Source organism: Chrysemys picta, chromosome 2, assembly GCF_011386835.1.
Source record: "Chrysemys picta bellii isolate R12L10 chromosome 2, ASM1138683v2, whole genome shotgun sequence".
NCBI classification, from domain to species: domain Eukaryota; kingdom Metazoa; phylum Chordata; order Testudines; family Emydidae; genus Chrysemys; species Chrysemys picta.
The window spans coordinates 200,399,208-200,424,181 of NC_088792.1; the positions used below are offsets into that span (position 1 = coordinate 200,399,208).

At 42.0% G+C, this 24,974-nt stretch overlaps 1 protein-coding gene across 14 annotated transcripts in view; it reads right to left on the minus strand.

The window, feature by feature from the left end:
* Nucleotides 1-12,382: 12,382 nt before the first annotated feature.
* Nucleotides 12,383-24,974, minus strand: part of LDLRAD4 (low density lipoprotein receptor class A domain containing 4) — a 419,045-nt gene continuing 406,453 nt past the window's right edge. For 12 of the 14 annotated variants that reach the window (XM_065585209.1, XM_065585212.1, XM_008164407.4 and 9 more), the window contains 2 exons: nt 14,489-14,542; nt 12,383-13,496 (listed from right to left, as the gene is read on the minus strand). In XM_065585209.1, coding sequence (XP_065441281.1) covers nt 12,954-13,496; nt 14,489-14,542 — 597 coding nt within the window. In that variant the 3' untranslated portion in view covers nt 12,383-12,953. The remainder of the gene's footprint in view (nt 13,497-14,488; nt 14,543-24,974) is intronic. The other 2 variants (XM_065585213.1, XM_065585211.1) reach the window with 1 other exon arrangement.

Below are 24,974 nucleotides of genomic sequence, written 5' to 3' on the forward strand. Positions count from 1 at the left end.
GTACAATGATTTTTATTACAGTAGTAACACAATGAGGTGAGCAGTCTAATAGTTAAAGAAGAGGGGCCTCAGCGTCAGGAAGATGTTGGGGTCTGTTCCTAGCATTGCCAGACGCCTCTGTGACCTGCCACACCCTACCTCTGCCTATCTCCCCAGCTCTAAAAGAGAAATCAGCACCTACCGTGCAGGCTGCTGTGAGGTGGAGTTAATTCGGAAAGTGCTTTGAGATCCGTGAATGGAAACTGTTATGGGTAAAACGACTTAGTATTCGACTGAAGCATCATATGCTGGGAACATGTACCTTCCATGGGCCATCTTCAGCTGCCCTTCCCCTCCCCTCCACACTAATGCTAAGTGAGTCTGCTCCGTTTTATGAATAGTAGGTGCATTCTATGGGCTCCTGGCAGTGTGGTCTTCAGTTGGAGACTGAAGATAGTCTGGCCATCATTGAGTACAACTGGTGAAGACAGTAGCCTGAAATGGACACATGGGCTGAAGCAATCATTTGGCTGGCAGACTGGAGAAGATTTGAAGGGCGGATTTTTAATAAAATAAAAATCATGCAAGTATTTATAATGCCCAGAGCTAGAGTTCTTTAAAACTGGCACAACAGGAGCCACAAGAAAAGAGGGACATTGTAGAAGTGAAAATGGTCTTGTATTAGGAGAGGATTCAACAGCAAAGGTTTTAAAATGTGCATTTTAATTACAGCTCACTCAAAGCACAACAGATCAAAACTGTGATAATGAGAGAGGACTAATTAATTTGTGTCTATATAACGCCATCTCATTATAAACCAATCTTTGGAATGTTAAAAATACGATGGTTATAATGCGGATCAATACAACTGGGAGCCTGACAGCAAGACCTGAAGGTTTTATAAGACTGTGGCAAATACTGTATTCATCATGTAGCACTCCTACTGCTATGAGACAGCCCATTTATAGCTGGTTTGGGGTAGCAATCCATAGACAAAGATATTAAACCACAAACCGAATGTCATATGATAAAACAAATATAATTATAATTAAACGCAGATTAATTAAATTACAGTTTCCAGAGAGGGCTTGGATCAATGGGTAGAACAGGAGCAGAGGCTCAGAGATTTGGAGCACTTCGAAAAAACTCTCAGTTTCAGGGGAACTGCCTCTGTACTCCCCTCCTCCATGGTCCACTCCAGGAGTGCCCAATCAGGTCTCTGGTATCCAGCCATCACCTGTCTCTGGGCAGGGACACTTGTCCCATACCCTTCTGATTGGGGGGTTTTAAGCATGCACAGCTCCCTACTAGCCACTGTGATATCCCCAGCCAGTCTGTGCGTGGCACTTTCTCCCCAAGCGCTATGAACAGGCTATTGCCAGCAGTATCTGTTACCATGGAGCTGTGATAACTCCCCTCTCCATCCCCTGGAGTGGCAAACAATCCCTGAACCCACAGTAATATATAAACTTAGTACAATATGGGCTCCAAAACTATTGCATGTGGTTACAATATCTGTCACGTTGAGGAACTACCTTATTTTTTTCAGTTGCATCCCTGAATTGAAGTGGTACGACAGGAATTGAAACGCTGGCGGTTAACATACTGAGGGAGCCAGAGAAAAAGGAAAATTGGTAGTAAATTAGTAATAGGTTTGTTGTTTGTCAATAAGCATATACTCAAGATTTAAATAATCAAGTCATTTGAACGCATGACCAGATATACATGACATAGAGCAGCAAATATATCACTCCATTGGCTCCTCCTCTATTTCAGAACAGAAATCAAAGTCCTGGTCCCTATGTACAAAGCCCTTAATGGGATGAGACCTGGCTGCCTCATCTTCCACAGGAAGAGAGAGAAAAAACAAGGTTTAGGTTGACAGGCTCTGAGCAGCAGAGCATTCTAAGCACCCACAATCCAGCAATGAAACTCAGTTGGAAGATCTCAGACTCCAACAAGCCTGAGTTCAGATCAAAATGCGGGATACAACTTTTCCCCAGGAATAATGTTAAATAAAAAGCTCACCACGAAATACCTGTGCCTTGAAACCTGGAAGGCAGAGAACAGTCCATGTTTTGGGGGATTTTTATTCTTCACAATTTTGTTTGACTCTTCAACACCAAGTTGAAAGGCACCTTAAAATACCATTGATGGGCACATTTCAAGCTATCTTGTTAAGACTTGTCTCACAAAGATGGATGATTTTCATAGGATCACTTCAGCTGATCTCTTTTGAACCATCTAGTCTATCTCCCCCTCACTGCCACCTTTCTCCATCTCATGACAAGATTGATTTAATTTTAATCAATGGACAAATGGGATCCATGTTTTTCAGGACAAATTAACTGTATCCTGTAAATTACTTTTTTACTCAACCTTTTTAACTCTGGGGTTTTGGGAATATAGTATTTACTATACTGGGTCAGACCATAGGTCCGTCAATCCTGGTATCATCCATTCTCCAAGGTTCCCTAATAATCAGGAATCGGAACCAAACCAGAAACAATCCGTTTCCTAGGACAGTCATTAATTGTGGGAGGAAAAAAAAGTGAATATGTTTGGTTGAGCAAAGGCAGCCATAGTGGATCAGTTTGATGTTACCCTCTTTCACTTTTGTAGCTCCCTTGATTTGAGGAGAAAATAAATTCATCAGGAGACAAATGTTATTTCATGATTTTTAATAATTTTGTGCTATGGTTTGACCAGAGCATATTAAGAACAAGCATAAAATCTGTATTTAAAACTAACAACAGCACTTAGAGCAACATCTTTTCTTTAAAAGTATTGCAATAACAGACCTTAGGTCTAAAAACTAGGACATCACCATTTGCTCAATTAAAAGAGGCAGATACACAACAGATTAAATCTTCTTCTCCTGTATATAAACTGGGAGTTATGTTGGAAAATAAGCAACAGGTTGATTGTGTTAAAGGAAAATAAAAAAGTCTTTAAAGTAAGCCAGGTTTGTCACAGCTTCACATAAACAGCTACCGAGAAGTTCCAATACAGTTGTAAAAAGACTTTTTCTTTTAATAGGCCTGTTTTTACAACAATAAAATTTAAATGAAGGATTAAATATTGTGGATAGTGCTGTACATATTTCGGAATAACTTGAAACAAAATGGACAAAAAAAGCCAGACAGACGTGTTGAAAATGTGATCCTGAAAGCCACAAAATCATACAGCAATAAAGCATATTAGGCTGTAAAATAATAACTAGCAATAAACAACAAAAATGGTCAAAGCTCTGAAAACAGGCATTAATCTGATGATAAATGCTAGGTATAATAGCTTGATCAATGTACACACCATCATGAAACACTCTGACACAGAGGCACTAGACAGTTGGGAACCACAAAAGACAAATTTCTTGGCAATGCTTAGCAAGCCATTGTACTGCGAGTAAAGAAATGGTTGTTTTGTTAAAGGATATTAAGCTGAATGAGTTTTGTGTTTTATTTTTGCTGTCCAGCAGTAAGATGCCTTGGGCTCTCATAACTTTGGATCATAGTTCTTTTTAAATCATGGATGCCTGCTGTGCGTTGTAGTAAATGGGAAGTGTGAACACAGAGCTATGGTTACACTTCACAGACTTTCTAATCTTTTCACTGCAGCTTCAAAGGAGATTAGTTACTTTTAAAGGAGACATCATCTTGTTTGGTCCACTCAGTATGCAAGGTTTGCTATTGTAAATCATACTCTAGACTCCCCCCGCACAAGGTTTACTTTGTAAATGTTCTTCGTAGTCAAGGTTTTTTCCCAGACACAGACGTTTTACTGCAGTGCAAATAGAAATGTGGAAATGGCCAGCAAGACCTATTTGCAAAACTTTGTGCCTGATAAACAATGAACAAGTTAACAAACGACAATCATAAAGTATGCAGATTCAGATATGTTACCTGCTCACTGGATAGCACAGCACAATATATAGGAAGGGATGGACAGAGCTACTTGCAAGGGCATGAGGAGGAACTGGTCACAAAATCTACACAGTTCTTTAAAGCAAAACAAAACAACCGTGATCACTAGTCAGGTACAGGACTGCTGTGATGGTTTCTTTAAAAGAGATTTAGAGACAAATGGATAGCTGAAGTTTCAGGTCAATAGAGAGAGAAGCCACTATAGGCCAATAAAAGGACAAAGTAAATTCTTGAGTGCTATGGACCTGATCCAAAGCCCATTGAACTCAACGGGAGTCTTACCATTGTCTTCAGCTGGCTTTAGATGAGGCCCCCTGAGTTTTAGTGTAGCATTTAGCTAGATATCTGAAAACCAACAAAAACGCCACCTCAAACATATTCCAACACATTGCTATGTTATGCTTGTGGTTAAAGCCTGACAAGTATAAAAAAGTAGCCATTCGTTAGTGGATTATTCAGTCTTTGACAGTTAACTTTTATATCATCTACCATCCCGGGCTATTTAAAACAAGCAGTTTAGAAAAATAAGTTCACTATCTGCAATTCTAAACTCAAACTTTGTGTTTGTTTTCCTGAGGTATTCGCTTTACCTAACAAGCCACGCCAAGAGTGCACACGGACAACCAAAAGTGCGGAAAGACTGGAGGAGAAACTGTCAAGAGGGCCTTGCCACGTACAACAAAGCCCCGGACAAACTGCAAAAGGCTTTTCTTGCTCATCAGCCTTAAAAATAAACTGGCTCCCACCCCATCCTCAAAATCGAAAGCTTAGGCCTTGTCTACATGAAAAAAGATTTGCTAAACAGATATAACCATACCAGCAAACCCTCCTAGTGTAGACGAAGGTTATGCTGGCAAAAGCTTATGTCAATTTCCTGAATGACAAAACGTATACTAGCAAAAGGACTTTTATGCCTGTATAACTGGGTCTACACTTGGGCTTTTGTTGGTATAAAATTTCATAAAAATAAAATAAGTCACACGCCGAACAGACATCATTATTCTTATAAAAGTTTTAAGTGTAGACCTGACCTGGCCTTACACCACTGCTCACTGGGCTTGGACGGATTTAGGCCTTGTCTATACTCAGTATTAGCCCCAGTTCCGCTATCACTGGTCCAGCAGTGCTGCAAACCCCAGTGTGAACAAGGAAAGTTGAATATTGAACCACTTCAATATGCTCCCATTTCAATCGGGGTAAGAGCAAACCGCATAAATTACAGCTTTACACAGCAGCTACACAGATTGCTGAATCCTGAATGCAGACAAAGCCTTCAGAGTATAGAATGGGAGGGCTGTGTATCAGATATAAGTGCAACACAAGGACTGTTTTTGTTTTTGAAAAACTCTGTTGGCCTACTTTTGACTTTTGCAGGATCGGTTTTGATCCAGGTCTCAATTTATCCAAGGCCCATACAGTGTCATAGGGTTTGGATAAAGAGGTTCTACGGTTTTAGCCCATCTTTAGGTAAATAAGGTAACTGAGGGTATAAATAAAATATCTGCTGGAGAAGAAGTAGCTAATCCTGGTTCAACTCAGCAACAACAAGGTGATAACAAAGGGAAGCATCTAGCTGCAAAGTTAAAGCTGTGAAGGTTTGTTTGTTTTGTTTTTCTTTTTCCTTAAAGTGACACACACAAAAAGAATGATCTTCATCGCAAAGATGCATCAAACAACCAGTTGCTATATACAAGCTGGTCAAAAGTGATTTGTTCAAACTCTTCTTTTCCCTTATGATATTATATTGATATTTAATAGGAAAATAAAATACATAGACTTTTTGTCATTTGTATGCATACATTTGCAAATTTTCTTACAAAAGAGGACCAAGCACATAAGTAGGCATTCACAAATTCAATGCCCTTTTTTGTGTTAAAATTGGTATCATCTATACATTATCTTACAGTATTAACAACGTCTTTTTTTGTTTGTTTGTTCTACCCATTGGGTAGGATATGTGCATAATATATTCAAGTTATATACAGCACCTTACAAATAAAACTCAGAAGAAGAGACAGACAACTGAAGAAGCACCATTTTAAGTGAGGCACAACAAAGGTGGGAGCATAGGACTTGAGCCAAAGTCCACTGAAATCAATGGGAGTCTTTCCATTGACTTCAATGAGCTTCGGATCTGGCCCCTAGAGTGCAAGCGGATTCCTATCTGCTCAGACCTGAACATGAGGCCCCTTAGTTGCTTACAAACTACTAACATGCAAACCTCCTCCAAATTATATCTAATATATATGTATATATTTATTTATTAATACCCCTACCACAGCAGACAGACAAGCACAAACGGAGGAGAGAAAGGATGAAGAAAAAGACAGCTTTGTCACCCACGAGATCCGAACACATACCACGTGGTATCAGAAAACTCACATACCAAACCATTTAAAGCAGCGGCAGCAGCAATATAGCAAAGAAATGAGCCACAGTCATCCCTGGCAGTAAATCACATACAGGGCGGGGTTTCTTTTTGTTTGTTTCTCTCTGTTTTAAACACAAAAAGGTAAAATATTTTAGCATTAAAGCAATAATAGCTTTGCTTGTATTTATTCTAAAGATGTAACACAGAATATGCCAAGGCAGAAGTACAGCCAGAAGGAGAGTTTTTGACATTTTCAGTACAAACCAAGCTCGACCTTCCCTGCTTTGCTTTGAGAGCAGAGAAATGTAGAATGAATGATTACAAACGAGGTGTTAGTGGCCTTTAAATGTATTAAAGCAAAATATTTGTGGCTGATTTACAAAGCATGAATCGGCTTCTAAATTTTGCATTGGTGCTATTTACCATTTGGACAAAGCACTTCGTCTATACTGAGCCTTGCCTACACGTGGAAGGGTTTGCTGGTATAACTAGACCTATATACTGGCAAATCCCCGGTGGTGGAGATGCAGCTTATATCGGCAAAAGATCTTTGACCAGTTCCCCGAATGGAGTACACTAGACTAGCAAAAGGACTTTTGTGCCATTGGTTTAACTGCATTTACATTAGGGCTTTTGCTGACATACCAATGTTAGTCAAGGAGGTGGGGATCACATCCAGCGCAACACGGCTATGCCAGCAAAACTGCTAAGTGCAGACCAGGCCTGAGCCAACATTCTTAGGTGGGTCTTGGTCTGGATTTTAAAGTGGGACCCCATAACGAGAAGTGTAAATTGTAATTTAAAAAGGAAACAGCCAATAAAGATAAATTAAAATGAAACTCTGAAAGTTCAGCTGAAACGATGTAACTCAGACAAATCCCCACAAGGGTTTTTTACACGTGAAATGCTGCTATAAGGGCCTCTATAGATGTTAAACAATTCTATGACAGTACCTCCTTGGGGGTGGGGGTGGGGGGGAAACAAAAGTGACACATTTGGGGTTAGTTTCGGGGCATGTACACAACGGGAAAGGCCAACCATATTTCACAAGATTCTTATAACAGCCCTTAAAGGAAACAAAAATAATCTAAAGCAAAGCTTCATCTGAACCAACTCTCAAACATGGGTCCCTTGTTAGTACCACCTAGGTTTATTAGGCCTGGTCTACACTAACCCCCCAATTCGAACTAAGGTACGCAACTTCAGCTACGTGAATAACGTAGCTGAAGTCAACGTACCTTAGTTCGAACTTACCGCGGTCCAGACGCGGCAGGCAGGCTCCCCCGTTGACTCCGCATACTCCTCGCGCCGAGCAGGATTACCGGAGTCGACAGGGAGCACTTCTGGGTTCGATTTATCGCGTCCACACAAAACACGATAAAGCGAACCCAGAAGTTCAATTGCCTGCCGCCGAACCAGCACGTAAGTATAGACAAGCCCTTAGAGACAATGTGCTTCTGTAGTTTTAAAAATCTGTTTCACTGCAGGACCGCAGTACAAGCGGTCTCCTGCAGGGCAGTTCCCAATATATGAGGACTGCTTTCAAATGCATCCTAATGAGGAGAGCTGTTGGATGGAAGATGCACCAGTGCCCCATGTCAGAGTTGGGAACCTGGGCAACTGGTTGAAGCAGGGTACCGTACATTATTCAAACGGCGAGGGAAGAGAGCGGGTGCTCCTCACACTTTCAACCTTTTGCGTGGTTACCTGTCACTGCCCAGGCATGTAACAGAGCCATGTTCAACAGCAGGATTCAAAATAGTTTCCTATAGTATGAAAGGGACATTTTAAACTGGCTTATGACAGAAAATAAACCCACGCAGCATCCCTGGAAGATGGTTATAGAATAATAATTAATATCTGGATAACTAGAACAGATAGAGAGAAGGTGTACATGTTTATGTGGGCAAACACAAACAATGGTCACATATGGCATGAGTCCAGGGCAGGGCAGCTATGAGAGTTTCTGAAAAACCCCAAATATCCAAATCCCAATTAATCCTTTCAAACACACCAGCAGGTGTTTTGTTTATTCCTCCTGCTTACAAGTTTTTTAAGAACAATTTTAGAGTGTGTGTGTTTTGACTGGTACTATTTTTTTGTATTCCTTGCCTGGAAAGCCAGGTTGCCTTAGTTACCATGAGTGTGCAGGCCTCAGAGTCAGAGAAATGTTAGTTATAAAACATTTTTAAAACCTTCAAACATTTCTTACAAATGAAGGTGTCAGTTTTAAGGTTCAATGACACACTCTCTGTCAGGGCTAGAAATGAATGCTTCCTACAGGAGAACAGTAGAACGTTCTTTACTGGGCTAAAGCTTTTTTCCTAGTGAATTGTGCTATTCTTGCAGCAGTGTAATTTCAATTCCTGTTTTCACCCAAGCCACAATTATAGGAAAAAATTTAGTGGCAGGCTCTTTTTCATTTGAAGCTAGTAGTATTGTGATTTGGAACATCAGAAGTAGCTCCAACTGGGATAGATTAGTGGGCAGAATGAAAATGAGGACAAAGGTGCAAAATAAATGCAATTAATTGCACGGTTCCAATTAATTCCATGGTCGCAGAAACAAAAATAAAGGTAGTTATGCTGTTGATCATGACTGCATATATAGAATGTGTGCGTGTTTTCTCACATACAGAGAGTGAACAACAGTGTGGTAAAATGTTATCAGCATGAGTTTGGGTTAGATGCATTGCTCATGAGTGACAAAGCTATGAGTGGGGCGTATGGAAATCATCCCAAACTAATGATGACCAAACCTTCCTATCACATCACTGTATCATGTATTCTCTATATGCCATACACCTTACAGAAATGCTATCTTAAGAATACTTGAGAGAGCTTTTAACATTTTTACTGGGACTATTTTTCATCTCTCATTCATACCTTAAAGTCAGGTGCCTCACATACAGAAGTCCAACTGCGCCGTGCTCAGAAGGAGCCAGACAAACCTCTAAAAATAGGCTTGAGAGATTTTTCTGTAATTCCAGGGCTAGAAGTAAGTGATATGTATCCCATTGGGAAGTTTGTAATTCCCTCTTCCTGATAGCATAAAGCTCCCTTTCCTATCCCTGTGAGACCACCAGGCAACACACTCTGAAGATGAGACATTTTTTCTGAATAGAAAAACTGACACCAGTCCAACAGCTGAAACTTGTCCAGCCAGGGCCTAAGTTAGAACAGGGTAATTTTGGGGAGGAATTCTACTTTTGAGGTGGAGAGAAGAGGAGGGAATATCTATTTCTGAAAGATTAAATTTTTTAAAAGTAACAGCTGTTTGAAGTTGCTCAGAAATGTGGAGTGTTTCAGTAAATCTTGAGGAAGATAGGTTATTGGGCAGAGGGCAAGTGAGGCAGTCAGAGGATAAAAACCTGGATAAAAGCCTCTACATATGTGGTATATTTGTGTGTACTTTACATATAACATACATACATGGACACATACACAAATATGTACCATGTATGTTTTACCCATGTGATAATCTGAAGAACATATATCAATTTAATAGTTTAAAAATTACATTTGGGTGGCTAGGACATCGTAGAATATGGTCCTGAGTCTTTTTACAGAGACTCCTCCAGAATTGCTGCATAAAATTTACCTCCCTGGAGAGAATGCCCATTTTTGAGCCTGAACAGACTGACAGTGACTTCTTGTTTGATATCATTTCTTCTTATTTTCTCTTTCGAAATTCAGTTCTAACAGTGCTGGCGTGTTCTCTGTTCTCTATGACCAGAAAGAAAGAAAGAGCACTCCTTTGTAATATTGTTGGCAGAATCCACCTCAAAGATTACTAACATTAATTAAGATATAATCAGAATGAAGTCTAAAAATCTCTTTTTGCAGAGCTGAGATAATGTGTTACTTCCTCTGCAGTGTTTGTAACCCTAGTTCAAGGAAACCTAACAGACCATTGTGATAGGTGTTTTCTTCTGTATGTGCATGCATCACATCCATCAATGTTAATAGGAGTTACACCAACACACTGGGACACTAGGGTGGAAAGATGGTAAAGAGTTATCCTCAAAGAAGATACATTCCCAAGAGGTGGCTTTGAAGTCAGTAGATGTGGCTTTAATGAGATCTGCAGAGCAGTGGGACAGCTTGTATTCAAACTGGTCCAATGCCAAGGACTGCTCACCTACCCTTCTTCTGGCCCAGTGGTTCCCTGACTGAATGACAATTGATTTCCATTTGTTTTCTGACCTAGATGCCTCAGGGCTGAATAATCCTGATCTAGGCAACAACTCACTTCTGCTCACCTCTAATAGCAACAAAGTCACTGAAGTGACTTAAATTGTGGATACTGCCTCAGGCCTAAACCTGCAGGTCATCTGTAAAATCCTAATTCCAAGATGTATTACTCCCACAAACTATAAAAGGCAAGAGCTATAATCGACAGACAGCTAGTCAGTCATCCCATAAACATCTGTGCTGGGGGCATTAGTAAGGGAAACTGCTAAATCCAGTCTCCTACTTCTCCCTTCAAATATAGCTACATAAATAAAAACGGTTCACTTTGCATTACCAGGGACAATTCAGATCAAGAAACAAGCAGATTCTGATCAGTTATAAATGGGGCTGTCTGTTCAGAATATAGTTATTCCAATATTCATCAAACTAGAATAGTACAAAGTCACCTCACTAAGGAAGTTATCTATACAGAGACCCATAAAATGAACACACACATGCATACACACACGCTGTTTTGGCATTAAAACTCTGCATAGATCAAAGAGTCACTTCAGTAATCAATGTTTCAATCAAGCCCTGTAGTAGGTAGAAGTCACACAGAAATCCAACCTCCAGCAATCGGAACAGGTGCTGTACAGTACAGTACTTTTCTGCAGTGCATTTGATGCACTCGTTGGTTGCTGCTGTTAACAAAGCACTAGGCTTAAGACTGTAGAAAAAGTGAGACCTTACAGTGAAAACTCTACTACACATATATATTAGGAATATTAAAACTAAGACTCTAAAGATTCTTTTTTTCTTTTAAAGTCCATTTCCAAAATGCATTTTAAGTGCATATTGTGCTTTTTCTGTGTGCTCTTGAAGTCACTACCACCATTCTTCAATTGCCTTCCAATTCTTACATTAACTTCGGCAGAGAAGCTAACCATGGAAAGAAAGTAAAAACCTAGGCAACATTCGACAGGCAGACACATATCTTCCAATTACTTTAGGACCAGTATTACAAAAATTGGGCCAGATCCTACACTCACACCCGTGAGTAATCTTTACACATGTGCCTAGTCCCATTGGGCTCAATGGGATTATGTGCATGAGTAAGGGTTTGCAGGATCAGGCCCAGAGGAAAAGGCTAATGGCTTACAGTGAGATTAACCGGGGCTCCCAAGTCACTTCCAATGGCTTTCAAATGCTGCAGAAACCATTGCCAATATCACTAGCACTGTAAAAAGTATCAAATGTGTTGCAGAAACTGCATAGGAGGGGGTATGATTACTGAGGTCCACTTGCTTAAACAGGATGGATCTCAGTAGAGAATTTAAATAGAAACTGGACAGTAAAATGCACAAGAAAGAGTCACTTATTTTAACTGCATTCTGGGGGATGGGGACGGGACAGAACCACCTTGCATTTTTAAACAATTTATTGCATAACGTCAGGATATGTGACTAAATATATTTCAGGCTACACTGAAGACAAAATCTCTAAAACCTTAAGTATTAACGATACTGCATTGCGAAAAGGAAAAAAAATGACAGTGCTTTGTTAATAATTAATATAAATTAGTATGTTTTGCTTTAAATGAAACAAATGGCCTAAACTGTGTAATAGCTAAAACAACCTAAGTGATGTGAAATGCTGGAATTTCATGTTTGCTTACTTCCATCCAAAAGTCTCCAAGACACTTCATTGATGCACTGTTATTTTAATGCAAATTACTGCAAAGATAATAACATGTTAAGTGTCCCTGTAGTTCCTGATTTATGTAAGTCAATAGGTGTTAGGCTAAATTCAACAATCCTCTTTCAGTGACAAATACCAGATGGGGCAAACTCTCCAGATTACTCCTGGGGTCTAATCATTATTCCACAGGTTTTGAAAAGACAACATATAGAAGAACTTCACGTAAAACAGTTCCCTCAGATATATATTTTTTAAAACATTAAGATAGTGCAACTTTTTAAAACACATTTTTCACAACACAAATTAACTCCTTGCATTCATCTAATTTCTCAACTTTACACCTTGGCACACAAAACAGGAATTTTGATTCATATAAAAAAAATTCCACGCCTTGGGAGAAAAAAGCAAACTGGCCGATTCTTCTCCCGTTTACCTAGCAAAACTTTCTTCTCATTTTCTTCTTTCTGCCATTCAGTTAATATAAAACAGGCTGTACAAGCCTAATTTCTGTGCTAAGTTTCCTTTTAGAATTAAATAATTCAAATAGTTTATTTAAAAAAAATAATATATATTTTCCCCCAAAACACTGCTCATGGCCAAACTGAATGGAAGTTTGTATTATCTCAATCCACTTTGCATGCAATTCCCCTGAAAGGAATCAGAAACAAAGAACTGGTTTGCACGTTTGGTTTTACTAAGTTGTACCACGTGTAACTTAACAACATTGTGCACAGGAATGTGGGGATTTTCCTCCAAATTCCTGTTTGATTCTCTTGTCTTCAGTTCAAGTGCACCTGGGAAAGTAACTTAGACAAGGTTTCCTGGTTTCCTGTCTTTGCCTTTAATAGGGACTATTGTGCTCTCTGAATTGTTCTGCTGAAACTGAAGTCTGCTCCCCCTCTGTGATGAAGGAGGCGCATTGCTGTGCTGGTGATGGAAAAAAGAGGAGCCTGGGTAATTACCCATGACCTCACTGTATGTTGGGGGTGGTCCTTCCATCCTTCCATTACTGCTATAGTTGGTTGCACTTATGCCCGAATTGCTGCTTGGTGGGCATGGGCCCCCGTTGTACATTGAAATGTCTATCAAGTCACTGTCAAAAATGGTTCTGTTGGGTGGTGCCCTGACAGACTCTCGATTGAGTTCCATCTGCTGTTCTGGGTCCCGGAGCTGCAGTGTGCATGGCCCTTGGTATGGTGGTGGCTCTTCTCCATCAGAGAGGGAGATGGTCGGAGGAAGGTCAATCTCGTGCTGCATGTAAGGGTAGGTTGGCTGGAAGCGACTGAAACGGTCCCGCTGCATGAATGATGGAGCGGTAAACCTGTCCCTGGACCTTGGGGCATACATGATCTGAAAAGGTAAGAGGGAGCTGTGAATCCACTTCCAAGCATCACCCAGCAAAACATTATGAGTATTAATTATTTATCAAGGGACAACAAAGAGAAAATGGTCCCTGCCTCAGGGAGCTAACAAGCTAGCTCAGACACAGATTAAACAAGTCAGATGCACACACAGTCACACAGATGCACACACAGTCACACGCAGTTCATGGAGACATTCCCAAGATAGCTTTAATCTAGCTAGTTTGGGCACCAGAGCAACGAAGCTTCAGCAGCACTTGCTTCAGCACAGGCCCATGATAATTACTTGCGCAGCTAGCCTGTGCTGAAGCTCATACTGCTGCAGCTTCACTGTTCTGGTACCTGAGATAGCTAGACCAAAGCTAGCTCGGAGATGTCTACACAAGCTGCAATCACACCCTATGATTGCAGTGTGGAGACACACGCCCATCAGTGGTGGTGTGAGTTGGAGGTGGGGTAAAAATCCAGAAGAAGTAATTTGTGAATGGCTTTAAAAATGAAGAGTGTATTAATAAAGGGTATTAATCCCCCACCTCTTTGTCAAGTTATAAAAATGTTCACGGGGTGGGGGGGGAGGGGGAGGAGGGATTCTAGTTCTTTAAACATAAAACATTCCATTGAAAAAGGTCCAAAACATTCCACCATGAGAAAATGTCATCCGTTTCCTTCTACTCAACGCTTATCCAGGGCCCCAATCCCTTGCTCTGGTGCAGAATCCTATTGATTTCATAGAGATCTTGTGTGAACTTACAATTTAAAGACAATGATTTACATTGTCTAGTCAACAGTAGTTGTGGGGCCCCAGGACCTCTCAGGCCTAAAGTTATTAAATTATTGTTTTACTCTTTTGATCTATATTAAAAAAACTTAATTAACCAACTTGTAGGCAAGCCAACCAAACAATGGTTTTTGAGGGAGGGGAAATATATGTTAGAAGCAGTAAAGCAAATCATTGAAGGTTACCAAGAAATTAAGCATTACCTCTGAAGCACCTTGTCGTGACACTGAGCTGTCTGAAGGCCACAAGCACCCTTCCTAGCAGGAGAAAGAAAACAGAAGAATATTAACTTCTTGCATAATTTTTATTTCAACATAAAAGAACTTTTCAGAACAATCAACGTATACCAATTGGTTACATTCATCAAAAGAAGCATTATTAAAAAGTAACCCATCACTTCTTCTACCATGAAAACTGAACTCAGAACTAAGCTAAAAACACAGAAAGCAAACGTAAGTGCAACATTCAAGTTAAACCATCTTTAACATTTGCTTTTTTTCATTTAGTACAAGCTTGCACATTCACCTGTTTTCCTTGAATTTCACATGACTTTCCTTACCTTTCTTGCAATACTATGGACTACTGCACAAGACTCAAATGGTCCCCAACAGAATCTAACGTTCATGATCTCATTGGTTAGTCTCTCTCTCGCTCCACATACACTCTTCCCCCATGAAATAATATTCTGAACCCAGGATCTCTTTGGCCAACTCAAGACTGTAGTGTACAGTTATGACCATTCAGGGTAAGCAAGGTTTCACCCACCAATTTCCATTCCTCAATCCCTTTCCCCAACTATCTCCCTGCTAAGGATTTTCTTTTGTATGCCACTAATGCGTTTTTGACACTTTAGAACATTAAGGGCAGAATGATAGCACGAACAAAAAATAAGAAAATGTCAATAAGAGAAAAGTGCTTAAGGTATATTGTTATTTCATTACATTTTTCTTTTCAGAGCAGCAATAACTACCTTAATGGCTTTATTTTACTTGAAAATATCACAGCTGAAAGGAATATAGCTTTAAGATAAATCCAAAAGGGACAAGAGAAGCTGTAAAGCACAGAAATGCAATCGAAATGTGGCAAAATAAAAATGTTATTTCTAAGAAGTAATTGGCTTTGCTGAAGCATCTCAGTCATGATACCTTTCTTGGAACTAAGTCAAGTTCTGTCATTATACAAATATAAGAAACGCCAGTAAAAGGAAAAAGCCATTTGTCCCTTTTGGGTTTATTGTAAATTTCACCTTCCTGCTTTTTCACCATGCCCCTCAATCCTCCTCTATGTAGAAAGCCTGGGAGCTCATTCATTTACATATTCTCTTCTTCAGTTCCATTCCCTGGTACCTTACGGCATGTTTATTCACTTTGCAGCAGCTGTTCTGCCTCAGTTTTCCATTGCTCATTTTTAGCCTTTTCCAATGTGAGAAATGTGTACCTGCTTTCCTAATCCCTACAAGAAAGAAAGAAAGAAAGAAAGAAAGAAAGAAAGAAAGAAAGAAAGAAAGAAAGAGCACTGGCACATAGTTTGAATAGTGAGGGGGAACTGTGTCAGGGAGGAAGGGGTAAGACAACGATAGTCTCCTGGGCTTGCACACAGCACTGAGTCAGGTTCCTTCTACATCTGAATAAGGGCTTATCTACATGGGAAGTTATACCAATGTAAGGTAAGGTATGAATTTACACTGGTATAACTATAGTGATTTAACTCCCTGGATGGACATTCTTATTATAGAATAAGAGTGGCTTTTTCCAGTTTAGTATCAGAGGGGTAGCCGTGATAGTCTGGATCTGTAAAAAGCAACAGAGAGTCCTGTGGCACCTTTAAGATTAACAGATGTATTGGAGCATAAGCTTTTGTGGGTGAATACCCACTTGCATCCGACGAAGTGGGCATTCACCCACGAAAGCTTATGCTCCAATACATCTGTTAGTCTTAAAGGTGCCACAGGACTCTGTTGCTTTTTCCAGTTTAGCGTATATCGTTTTGCAAGCATTTTAAACCAAATTGGAAAAGTCCACTCTTATTCTTGTTCATGCAGTGCAGAGAATTATACTAATATAACTTGTAGCAATTTACCTATACCAATATAATTATATTGATATGACTTTCCCATGTAGTCAAGGCATAAAGTTAATCACATGGAAGGGGATGCAGGGAGAAAGTGAGTAGGATGTTAGTAAATTTCTGCTGCAATCAGCAGCTACTCCATGTGTAAGAAAAATCAGTTTCACACATACAGAATGGGAAAAGACTGTCTAGGAAGGAGTACGGCAGAAAGGGATCTAGGGGTTATAGTGGACCACAAGCTAAATATGAGTCAACAGTGTGATGCTGTTGCAAAAAAAGCAAACATGATTCTGGGATGCATTAACAGGTGTGTTGTGAGCAAGACACGAGAAGTCATTCTTCCGCTCTACTCTGCTCTGGTTAGGCCTCAGCTGGAGTATTGTGTCCAGTTCTGGGCGCCGCATTTTAAAAAAGATGTGGAGAAATTGGAAAGGGTCCAAAGAAGAGCAACAAGAATGATTAAAGGTCTTGAGAACATGACCTATGAAGGAAGGCTGAAAGAACTGGGTTTGTTTAGTTTGGAAAAGAGAAGACTGAGAGGGGACATGATAGCAGTTTTCAGGTATCTAAAAGGGTGTCATAAGGAGGAGGGAGAGAACTTGTTCACCTTAGCCTCTAAGGATAGAACCAGAAACAATGGGTTTAAACTGCAGCAAGGGAGGTCTAGGTTGGACATTAGGAAAAAGTTCCTAACTGTCAGGGTGGTTAAACACTGGAACAAATTGCCTAGGGAGGTTGTGGAATCTCCGTCTCTGGAGATATTTAAGAGTAGGTTAGATAAATGTCTATCAGGGATGGTCTAGACAGTATTTGGTCCTGCCATGCGGGCAGGGGACTGGACTCGATGACCTCTCGAGGTCCCTTCCAGTCCTATAATCTATGAATCTATGAACCTCCTGAAGAAGCACAAAGAGATATGCTGCCCCACAAGAACAATTAGAAACAAATTTCATGACGCTGAAAAAATAAAATGCAAAAAAGGAGGGAAGGTGCCAAAATGGGAAAAGGGGAAGAGAAAAAATTGAAAAACATAGAAACGAGAATGGGGGAGGGGAGGGAAAAGACAAGAGAAAAATAAATGCATCTGTACCGTCTTCTTTATAATTTTCTTTATTAGATTTTATATATTAAATGGATATTGTAAGGTTGTGCAAACAAAAATCTTTTGTATTTAATATCAAGCACTAAATGTTTCTCACCCCTCTTATTAAGTACATTTCAGTTTGTCAGCTTACCTATACCTATCCTATCTCATAGAACTGGAAGGGACCTTGAAAGGTCATCGAGTCCAGCCCCCTGCCTTCACTAGCTGGACCAAGTACTGATTTTTGCCCCAGATCCCTAAGTGGCCTTCTCAAGGATTGAACTCACAACCCTGGGTTTAGCAGGCCAATGCTTACAGTTTTGTATTTCACAAAGAGATTTATCAGGCAGGTGACTTTTCAAGGCCATTTTTACATGTTTTGTTTCCTGATGCCTCCAAAGTCACCCAGCTTCCTCAGTTTACAGTCAACACATCAACAAATTGGGGGGGGGGGGAATTTGTTGGAAGAGGTGCAATGGCTTCAATATTTTTTAATTAAACCAAGGTAAATTAGAAGCACAAAATTATGATTAATAAAAATTCAGAGACTACAATGGGGCAAAAACATCTGACTGGCTCCACATTTCAAAAAGGAATATTTCTAGTGAGACTGAAGAAAGACTCCCTTTCAACCGATGGACATTCTCAACCAACTGCATTAAATCCTCTGTTGCTTTGGGAACTTCTGAATGATTTTTGTTTCTGTTTTATTGGTGGGGGGTTTATTAGTTTGCCATTTATCGCAGGGACTGCAGAAATTCTATGTTTACTCTGGGTTTGCTTTGATATCATTTAAATAGATTATCCCCCTATCCCACCCCCCACTTTTAAGTTTCAGGGCTGATCTGTCTGAGAGACTCTCTTTTTGTCATGCACTATGGGTGTTTACAATATTACGCAGCAAGTCTGGCAGACAACCAGAACGAGAACCCTGATCTCAGTTCAGTATTGTACTTTCTCATGGCTTATCGTCACTATCCTTGGATGCAGGATCGGCGCAACCCATTAGGCATCCTAGGCGGTCGCCTAGGGCGCTAACATTTGGGGGGCGGCGACCGCGGTGGCCAGATCTTCGGCCGCTTGGTCATCGTCGGTATTTCGGGGGCGGGACCTTCCGCCGCCTCTGTCAGGGGCAGTATTTTGGGGGCGGGACCTTCCGCCACCTAGGACGGCAAAAAAGCTGGCGGCGCTCCTGCTTGGATGCCAGTGAAAGTTTGGTTCATCGGGTATAACCAACGTTAAGGCTGTTCCCTTCAATGCACATGACATGAGGGCACTGGGATGGACTTGCCTCCATTAGCAAAGAGCGTGGGAGAGAGAAATAGGAGTCTAAATTAGGAGAAGGAACCCAAGCAAAAAGGCCTAAGGCTGGAAACTCCACCATTACCCCAAAGTCTAGAGCAATGTTTCCAGTAGAATATATTTTGAAAATGTTATATTACCATGCTTACAGTAGACAGGCATATCATACATACAGACAATAGTGACCGCTGAGAAGTCAAAGCCCTCCTTTCTTTCTGAAATTAAGGCTACGTCTACACTGTGCACCTTACAACGGCGTGGCTGTGCCGCTGCAGCTGCGCCATTGCATGGTGCGCTGTGTGGCCGCTCTTTGACACCAGGAGAGAGCTCTCCCGGTGACAAAATAAAACCACCCCAATGAGCGGCAGTAGCTTCGGTGCCGGGAAGCCGCTGAAGCGCTGTCCATACCGGCACTTTTCGTCATTAAAACTTTGGTCATTCAGGGGTGTGTTTTTCACACCCCTGAACGACAAAAGTTTTAACAACGGAAGTGCCGTTTAGAGATGGCCTAAGATTACTATTCCTTCCTCCCACCCAAACTGTGCAGCCACACTTTTTGCAGATGAAATTTTTCTGAGTGTAGTTTTTAATTTTGACCCTAGGTGGCAGTAATAGGTTGGAGTTAGAGCCTCAGTTTTAGGAGACTGGTTTTAGGAATAGCCAACACACACTAGTTTTCTCCACAATCTATTTCTTCTTTGGAGGCACAGACTGTCATATTTCTTAATGATCGCCAACACTTCCCCTTTAGAACATAAGCAAAGCAAAATTGTTGTATGCCCCAATAGAACAAGCAAACATTACAGCAAGATTTCTCTCTCCCTTAGAAATCCTATTTCCTAAGTGAAAGCACAGTGATGGTGTTCTGCACAAGGCTGTGCAATGACAAAGAGACAGGGTACTGGGATGGTAAGGGGAAAATTAATCAGGGAAAGAACTGCATTTATACTTGTCTTCTGACTAGCTATAGCTAGCAGAAATAATGACTATGAATACACTTAAAGCTTTTACATCCTTGGACTTCACTTAGGGTGACCAGACGTCCCGATTTTATCGGGACCGTCCCGATATTTCCTTGTTTGTCCCGCGTCCCGACCGACGTGCGGTCGGGACAACCGGACAAACAAGGAAATGCCTCGAGCCCGGAAGTGCTCGCGCCCCCCCCCCCTGCCCCGACTCCGCCCCCTCCTCCCCTGATTGGCTCCCTCCCCGAATCCCCGCCTCTTCCCCGGGCTCACCATTCCCCCTCCCTCCACAAGTGCTGGAGGGAGGCCCGGGAGACTCAGAGGCAGCGCGGGGCCGGGGTGAGTAACAGTCCGGCCTGGCCCAGTGCAGGCAGGACTCGGGTGGTTGGGAGAGGAGGGGGGCGACCCGCGGGGCCAGGCGACGGGGGAGGAAGCGGCCATGGCGCTCGGCGGCTCTGGCGCCCCCGAACCCCCCCGAGCCGGGGCCTGCAGCAGCGCGTACGCTGGGCCCAGCCCCTGGCTAGGCACGTCTGGGCTGCCCAGCTAGTGCTATCGCGCGGTGGCCCCGGGGCGGAGGCATCGGCAGCCCAGCCCCGTTCGTTCCCCTGCGGGACGGGGGGGCTGGGGCCTGCTGCCCCCACTCCGGGGCCGCCGCGCGATAGCACTAGCTGGGCAGCAGCCCAGACGCTGGCCAGGGGCTGGGCCCAGCGTGCGCGCTGCTGGGTCCCCGCAGCAGGCCCCGGCTCGGGGGGTTCAGGGGCGCCAGAGCCGCAGCCGCGGAGCGCCATGGCCGCTTCCTCCCCCGCGGCAGTGGGAGCTGCGGCAGCGGCTGCTCCCGAGTCCCGCTGCCCGGGGGGACAACAACAGCCGCCGCCTGGCCCCGCGGGTCGCCCCCCTCCTCGCCCTACCTCCCAACTGAGTCCTGCCTGCACTGGGCCAGGCCGGACTCTTACTCACCCCGGCCCCGCGCTTCCCCTGAGTCTCCCGGGCCTCCCTCCAGCACTTGCGGAGGAAGTTGTTTTTTTTTTTTTTTTTTTTGGCCCCCCCCCCCCGCCACGCCCCCCCCACGTCACACCCCCCCCCCCGCGTCCCGATATTTGTCTTTGGTGATCTGGTCACCCTAACTTCACTGTACATTATTGTACAAGCATTCGCTAACCTTCAAGTCGTTCCTTAAGGTGAGTGAATATTATTATCCTCACTTTGCATTTGAAGACTAAGAAATGACTTCCTCAAGGCCTCTCATTGAATCAGTGGCAGATTAGAATCCAGGAGTTCCTTGCTGCTTGTCCCTGGACTATACTGCCCCCATTAAAGGAGATGCGGTGCCTTTATTAGGTAGGCGTCAAACAATAATGGCCAGAACACTCCAATAAATGAGTAACTTTTGAAACAAAATGTTGTGGTTTTATGTTTACTCGTATCACAAAATCACCAAACAATTTCTCATAACTGGCTAACTCTGCTTAGCAACTCATGAGCTAGAGGCCTCTTTCGGACATTGGGACCGGAAGAGGTGGCATACAAGACCCAATTCCTCCCACCTTATGGATGAGGGAGAAAGGAAACTCAGCCCAATTCAAATTAGAGTCCCTTCTTGGAGTACATCTTGAGGAGAAGCATAGATGAGCCAATCCCCCTGCACTCCAGCAGCAATCAGAGAGCGAAGGCAATACATGTCCAATCCCCTCCTGACAACTTTGGGATACTGCAAACTGCAATGCCAACCCTGCACACTAGAGTTAATAAAGAGGGCAATGAGGGTGAACTACATTGCTATGCTCTGGTGATAAAGTTATACCGTTGGCACTTATTTCTTGTGGCTGTTATCTGGGAACTTATTCCCATCGGGTTTCTGAAGTTAAAATAATGGAAAGAAAAATAGGTAATGCTGGGCTGCCAGCAGTGGATAGAACTAGTAATGCTAATGCAATAAAAAAAGGAAATACAATTTAAAGGGGATCATTCGAAGCCAAAGTTTGACATCGCCAAGCCAATCCCTGGAGTTTTCATATTATTTAACAGTTTCTGTTGTTGTTGTCATCATCGTTCCATGCAGGCCAGGTCTGCTGTTTGTTGCTTTTCTCCTGAATTGGCTGTTCCAGCTAAATTCAGGAAGAGCACAGTACTTTCACAATTGCTTTCCTGGAACAGTATCTCAGAGTACCAGATAGGCATTATCAATATACATACTAATGAAAGCTGACTGGCTCTAACAGCTCTGCCTCTCACAGAGATTGGAAGCAGGGATGCTGGGGCCAATCATTTGCCAGTGTCTTGCATGACACATTTTTTGCTGCCAGGAGTGGGCCTGGGGCAGTGAAAGTGTTCAGAACTCTTTCAATGTCCATTTTAGATCAGTGGTGCAGAGAAAGAGAGAGAGAGAGAGAGAAATCAACATTGGAATGTCTGAAGTTTGCAAAATGTCCTCTCACATGTCGTTTTCAAAATCAACTTTTTCTCCATGTCCCCACTGACAATGCTGCTTATTCCACTATGGGTTAACCACCAGAGGGGAACATTTATATTTAGTTCCTGGCCTTGTAGATAGGAGAGTAGGGTTGCCACCCTGAGCCAGTGTCTCTGGTTACATTCTCATGGAATCATTTTGATTTACCAAGAAGGCTGAAATTTCAATTCTCACAGGACATCAACCCACAATTCTCTGTTCCATAATTTAGATCCAAAAAGATGTCAGCTGCACCGTAGGCTGGTGTACCCCTAAAAGGCCACCATACAGCTGTGTTCTGAGAACTCCCGTACTGCTGATAGAAGCAGTCAGCAGCACATGAGATGTTACAGAGTATGAAGTTGGCTGATGGCACTCTGCTAGCAAACAGCATTGGGCCTGCTCCTGGCTGTGTGAGCACTAATTTCCTTCCCACAGGATGGTACATACTATATAACATTTGCCTTCCCTCTCACCTTTGATTTTGTATCCAAGCACTGCTTATCCCACTATTGGTTGACCAGCAGGGGGAAACATTTAATATTTTGTTAATCATAATGTCTGTACAATTAAGTACTACCTTGCCATTTTAGGTCACCTTTACAATACAAATCCAACCATGTCAGGGAGCCCATTTACAACATGGCTGTCCCTTAACACAGTATAACCCTGCATTGGTGAGACCTAACTCTGTCCCTAAAATCATATGCAAGTTTGGGTTATTTCCATTATGATTTGAAGTCATGGTTAGGTTCCATCTACACTGAAGAATAGTGTTTTTAAGCCACCCTGGCAGATAGCAGGATTGGTTATGCAGTAGAACCTTAAACATCTGCCTGAAGCAAAACTGCTATGGAAAAATCATGTATCTGTGGGTCTGATTTAGACACATGTGATGTTTTCAGCACATTAAATCAAGACAATTTAAACATTAAGGAGAGTAGAGGAAAGGCTGGAGAAGAATAAGACAAAAGAAAAGAAAGCAGAGAATTGATGGGTACACAGGAAAGTGCATTTCAACCTGAACACTGAGACAGTCAGTTATCAGCACTTTTTTTTAAAGAGCCACTGACATTTTCCAGGACTAGTCCCTTTTTGTCCTTTGAAAAGCTGGGATGTCAGTTTTGACAACACTTGTGATCTTATTGCAAATCTTGTGATATTTGGTGTTATTTTTAATGCCCAACTGCATGAATCAAGAGATTGTACGAGAATTCCAATTAAAAAAAATAAGTAAGTTTCTGGCCCTCAAGTTTGCAAAGGAAATCTTGAAAACGTGAAGCAAGTGCATTCTCTCTGTAAAGACTTCAAAATCAGAAGGCAAACAAAAATAACGCAAAATGTATTTTTTAAAAAAAGATCCAATGACTTTTAAGCCAATCTCGTGATTTTTAAACAACTTGAGGCTGGCAATAATAGAAGGAAGAGTTTTAATCTATTAATTTCAATTGTGGGTTTTTTGGTTTTTTTTTTGGAAAGACCTGAATAAAAAACATGAGCTATCTGGGTTTCTAGTCTTTGTGGCATCAGAAACCTGTGTGATCTTGCTACAGTTCAGACATTAGCAGCACCAGGACTGGTTGTGATAAAAGGAGCAAATCTAAGACTTATGCAAATATGAACTCATATGAAAATACCATCAGAGCTGTCCAGTGTATAGAATTCAAATTAAAACAAAAGGGGCTATGATTCTGCCCGCAGTTACATCTGTGCAATCTCAATGAAGTTAATAGGGTTGCCTGGATGTAAGGAAGCAACATCAGAAATTGGACGAAGTTCATTGAAACAGAGAAATGATCAACTGCATAATTTTATTTTTAAAAATAATTCTTCTGTGACAATACTGAACTGACACTCCTTTTAGTTACTGTTGCTCAGAAACAGCAAAGGGCTGAGCCAGAGTGATGTGCACCTTCTTTAGCAATTAGTAGTCAGTAAGTATTCTCTAAATCCGTTCTCAGTCTGCGCACCTTAATCATTGCTCCCATGACAGAGAACCCAGTTATCATCCTCAATTAAAAGAGAACAAGACCTGAAAAATACTTAAAGGGACACTGCCAGGTTGAAAACCTATATACAGAATTAAAAAAAAAAATTGTGACTTCTGTTACTTTTCATCATTGAAGCTGTTTGTTTACCTTATGCATTTCACTCAGTTTAGACAATGAAAACAAACTACTCATTTTCAGTGTTGGTTCACTCAATAGTGCATTTTCTGGTTTTCATGAACTGGCACAATCCTTCACTGCCTGGACTGTGAACATTGCAGGGGAATGTTTATTGTTTTTAACATAACTGTTTCTATTGGAAATCTTTCCAGTTTTATAGACTTGTGCCTAAGGATACGTCTACACTGCAATGTAAGCCCAGGGTTAGTAGAACTCAAGTTAGCAGACCCTGGGTTTGTTAACCTAGTGCTAGAGCATCTACATTCATTTGCAACCCCAAGTCAGGAACTGAAACTCTGGATCCCAACCTGGGGCTCCAGCATTTACACTGCATTATGTGGACCTGTATCCAACCATCCATATCCCAGATTTCCTAGTGCCCTTCCAAAACATGGCTGCTCTAGCCCTTTGTTTGTGGTGCAGTGTGGAAAACTTGACTGTCCAGAGAACAAAGGAAGTCGGCCCACGGGATTGTGGGATACTTTTGGCGGATTCCTACAGCATGAAGCCAGTGGGGCTGTGTCTACACTGCAAAGCAACAGGGCTTGAAACCTGGGTCCCAGCTTGACTCAGACCCTCCACCGCCGTGGGGTTCTTGGACTTTGGGGCCGAGATCTGGGTTAGCGCGATTTGTGTGTAAACGGAAGGGGG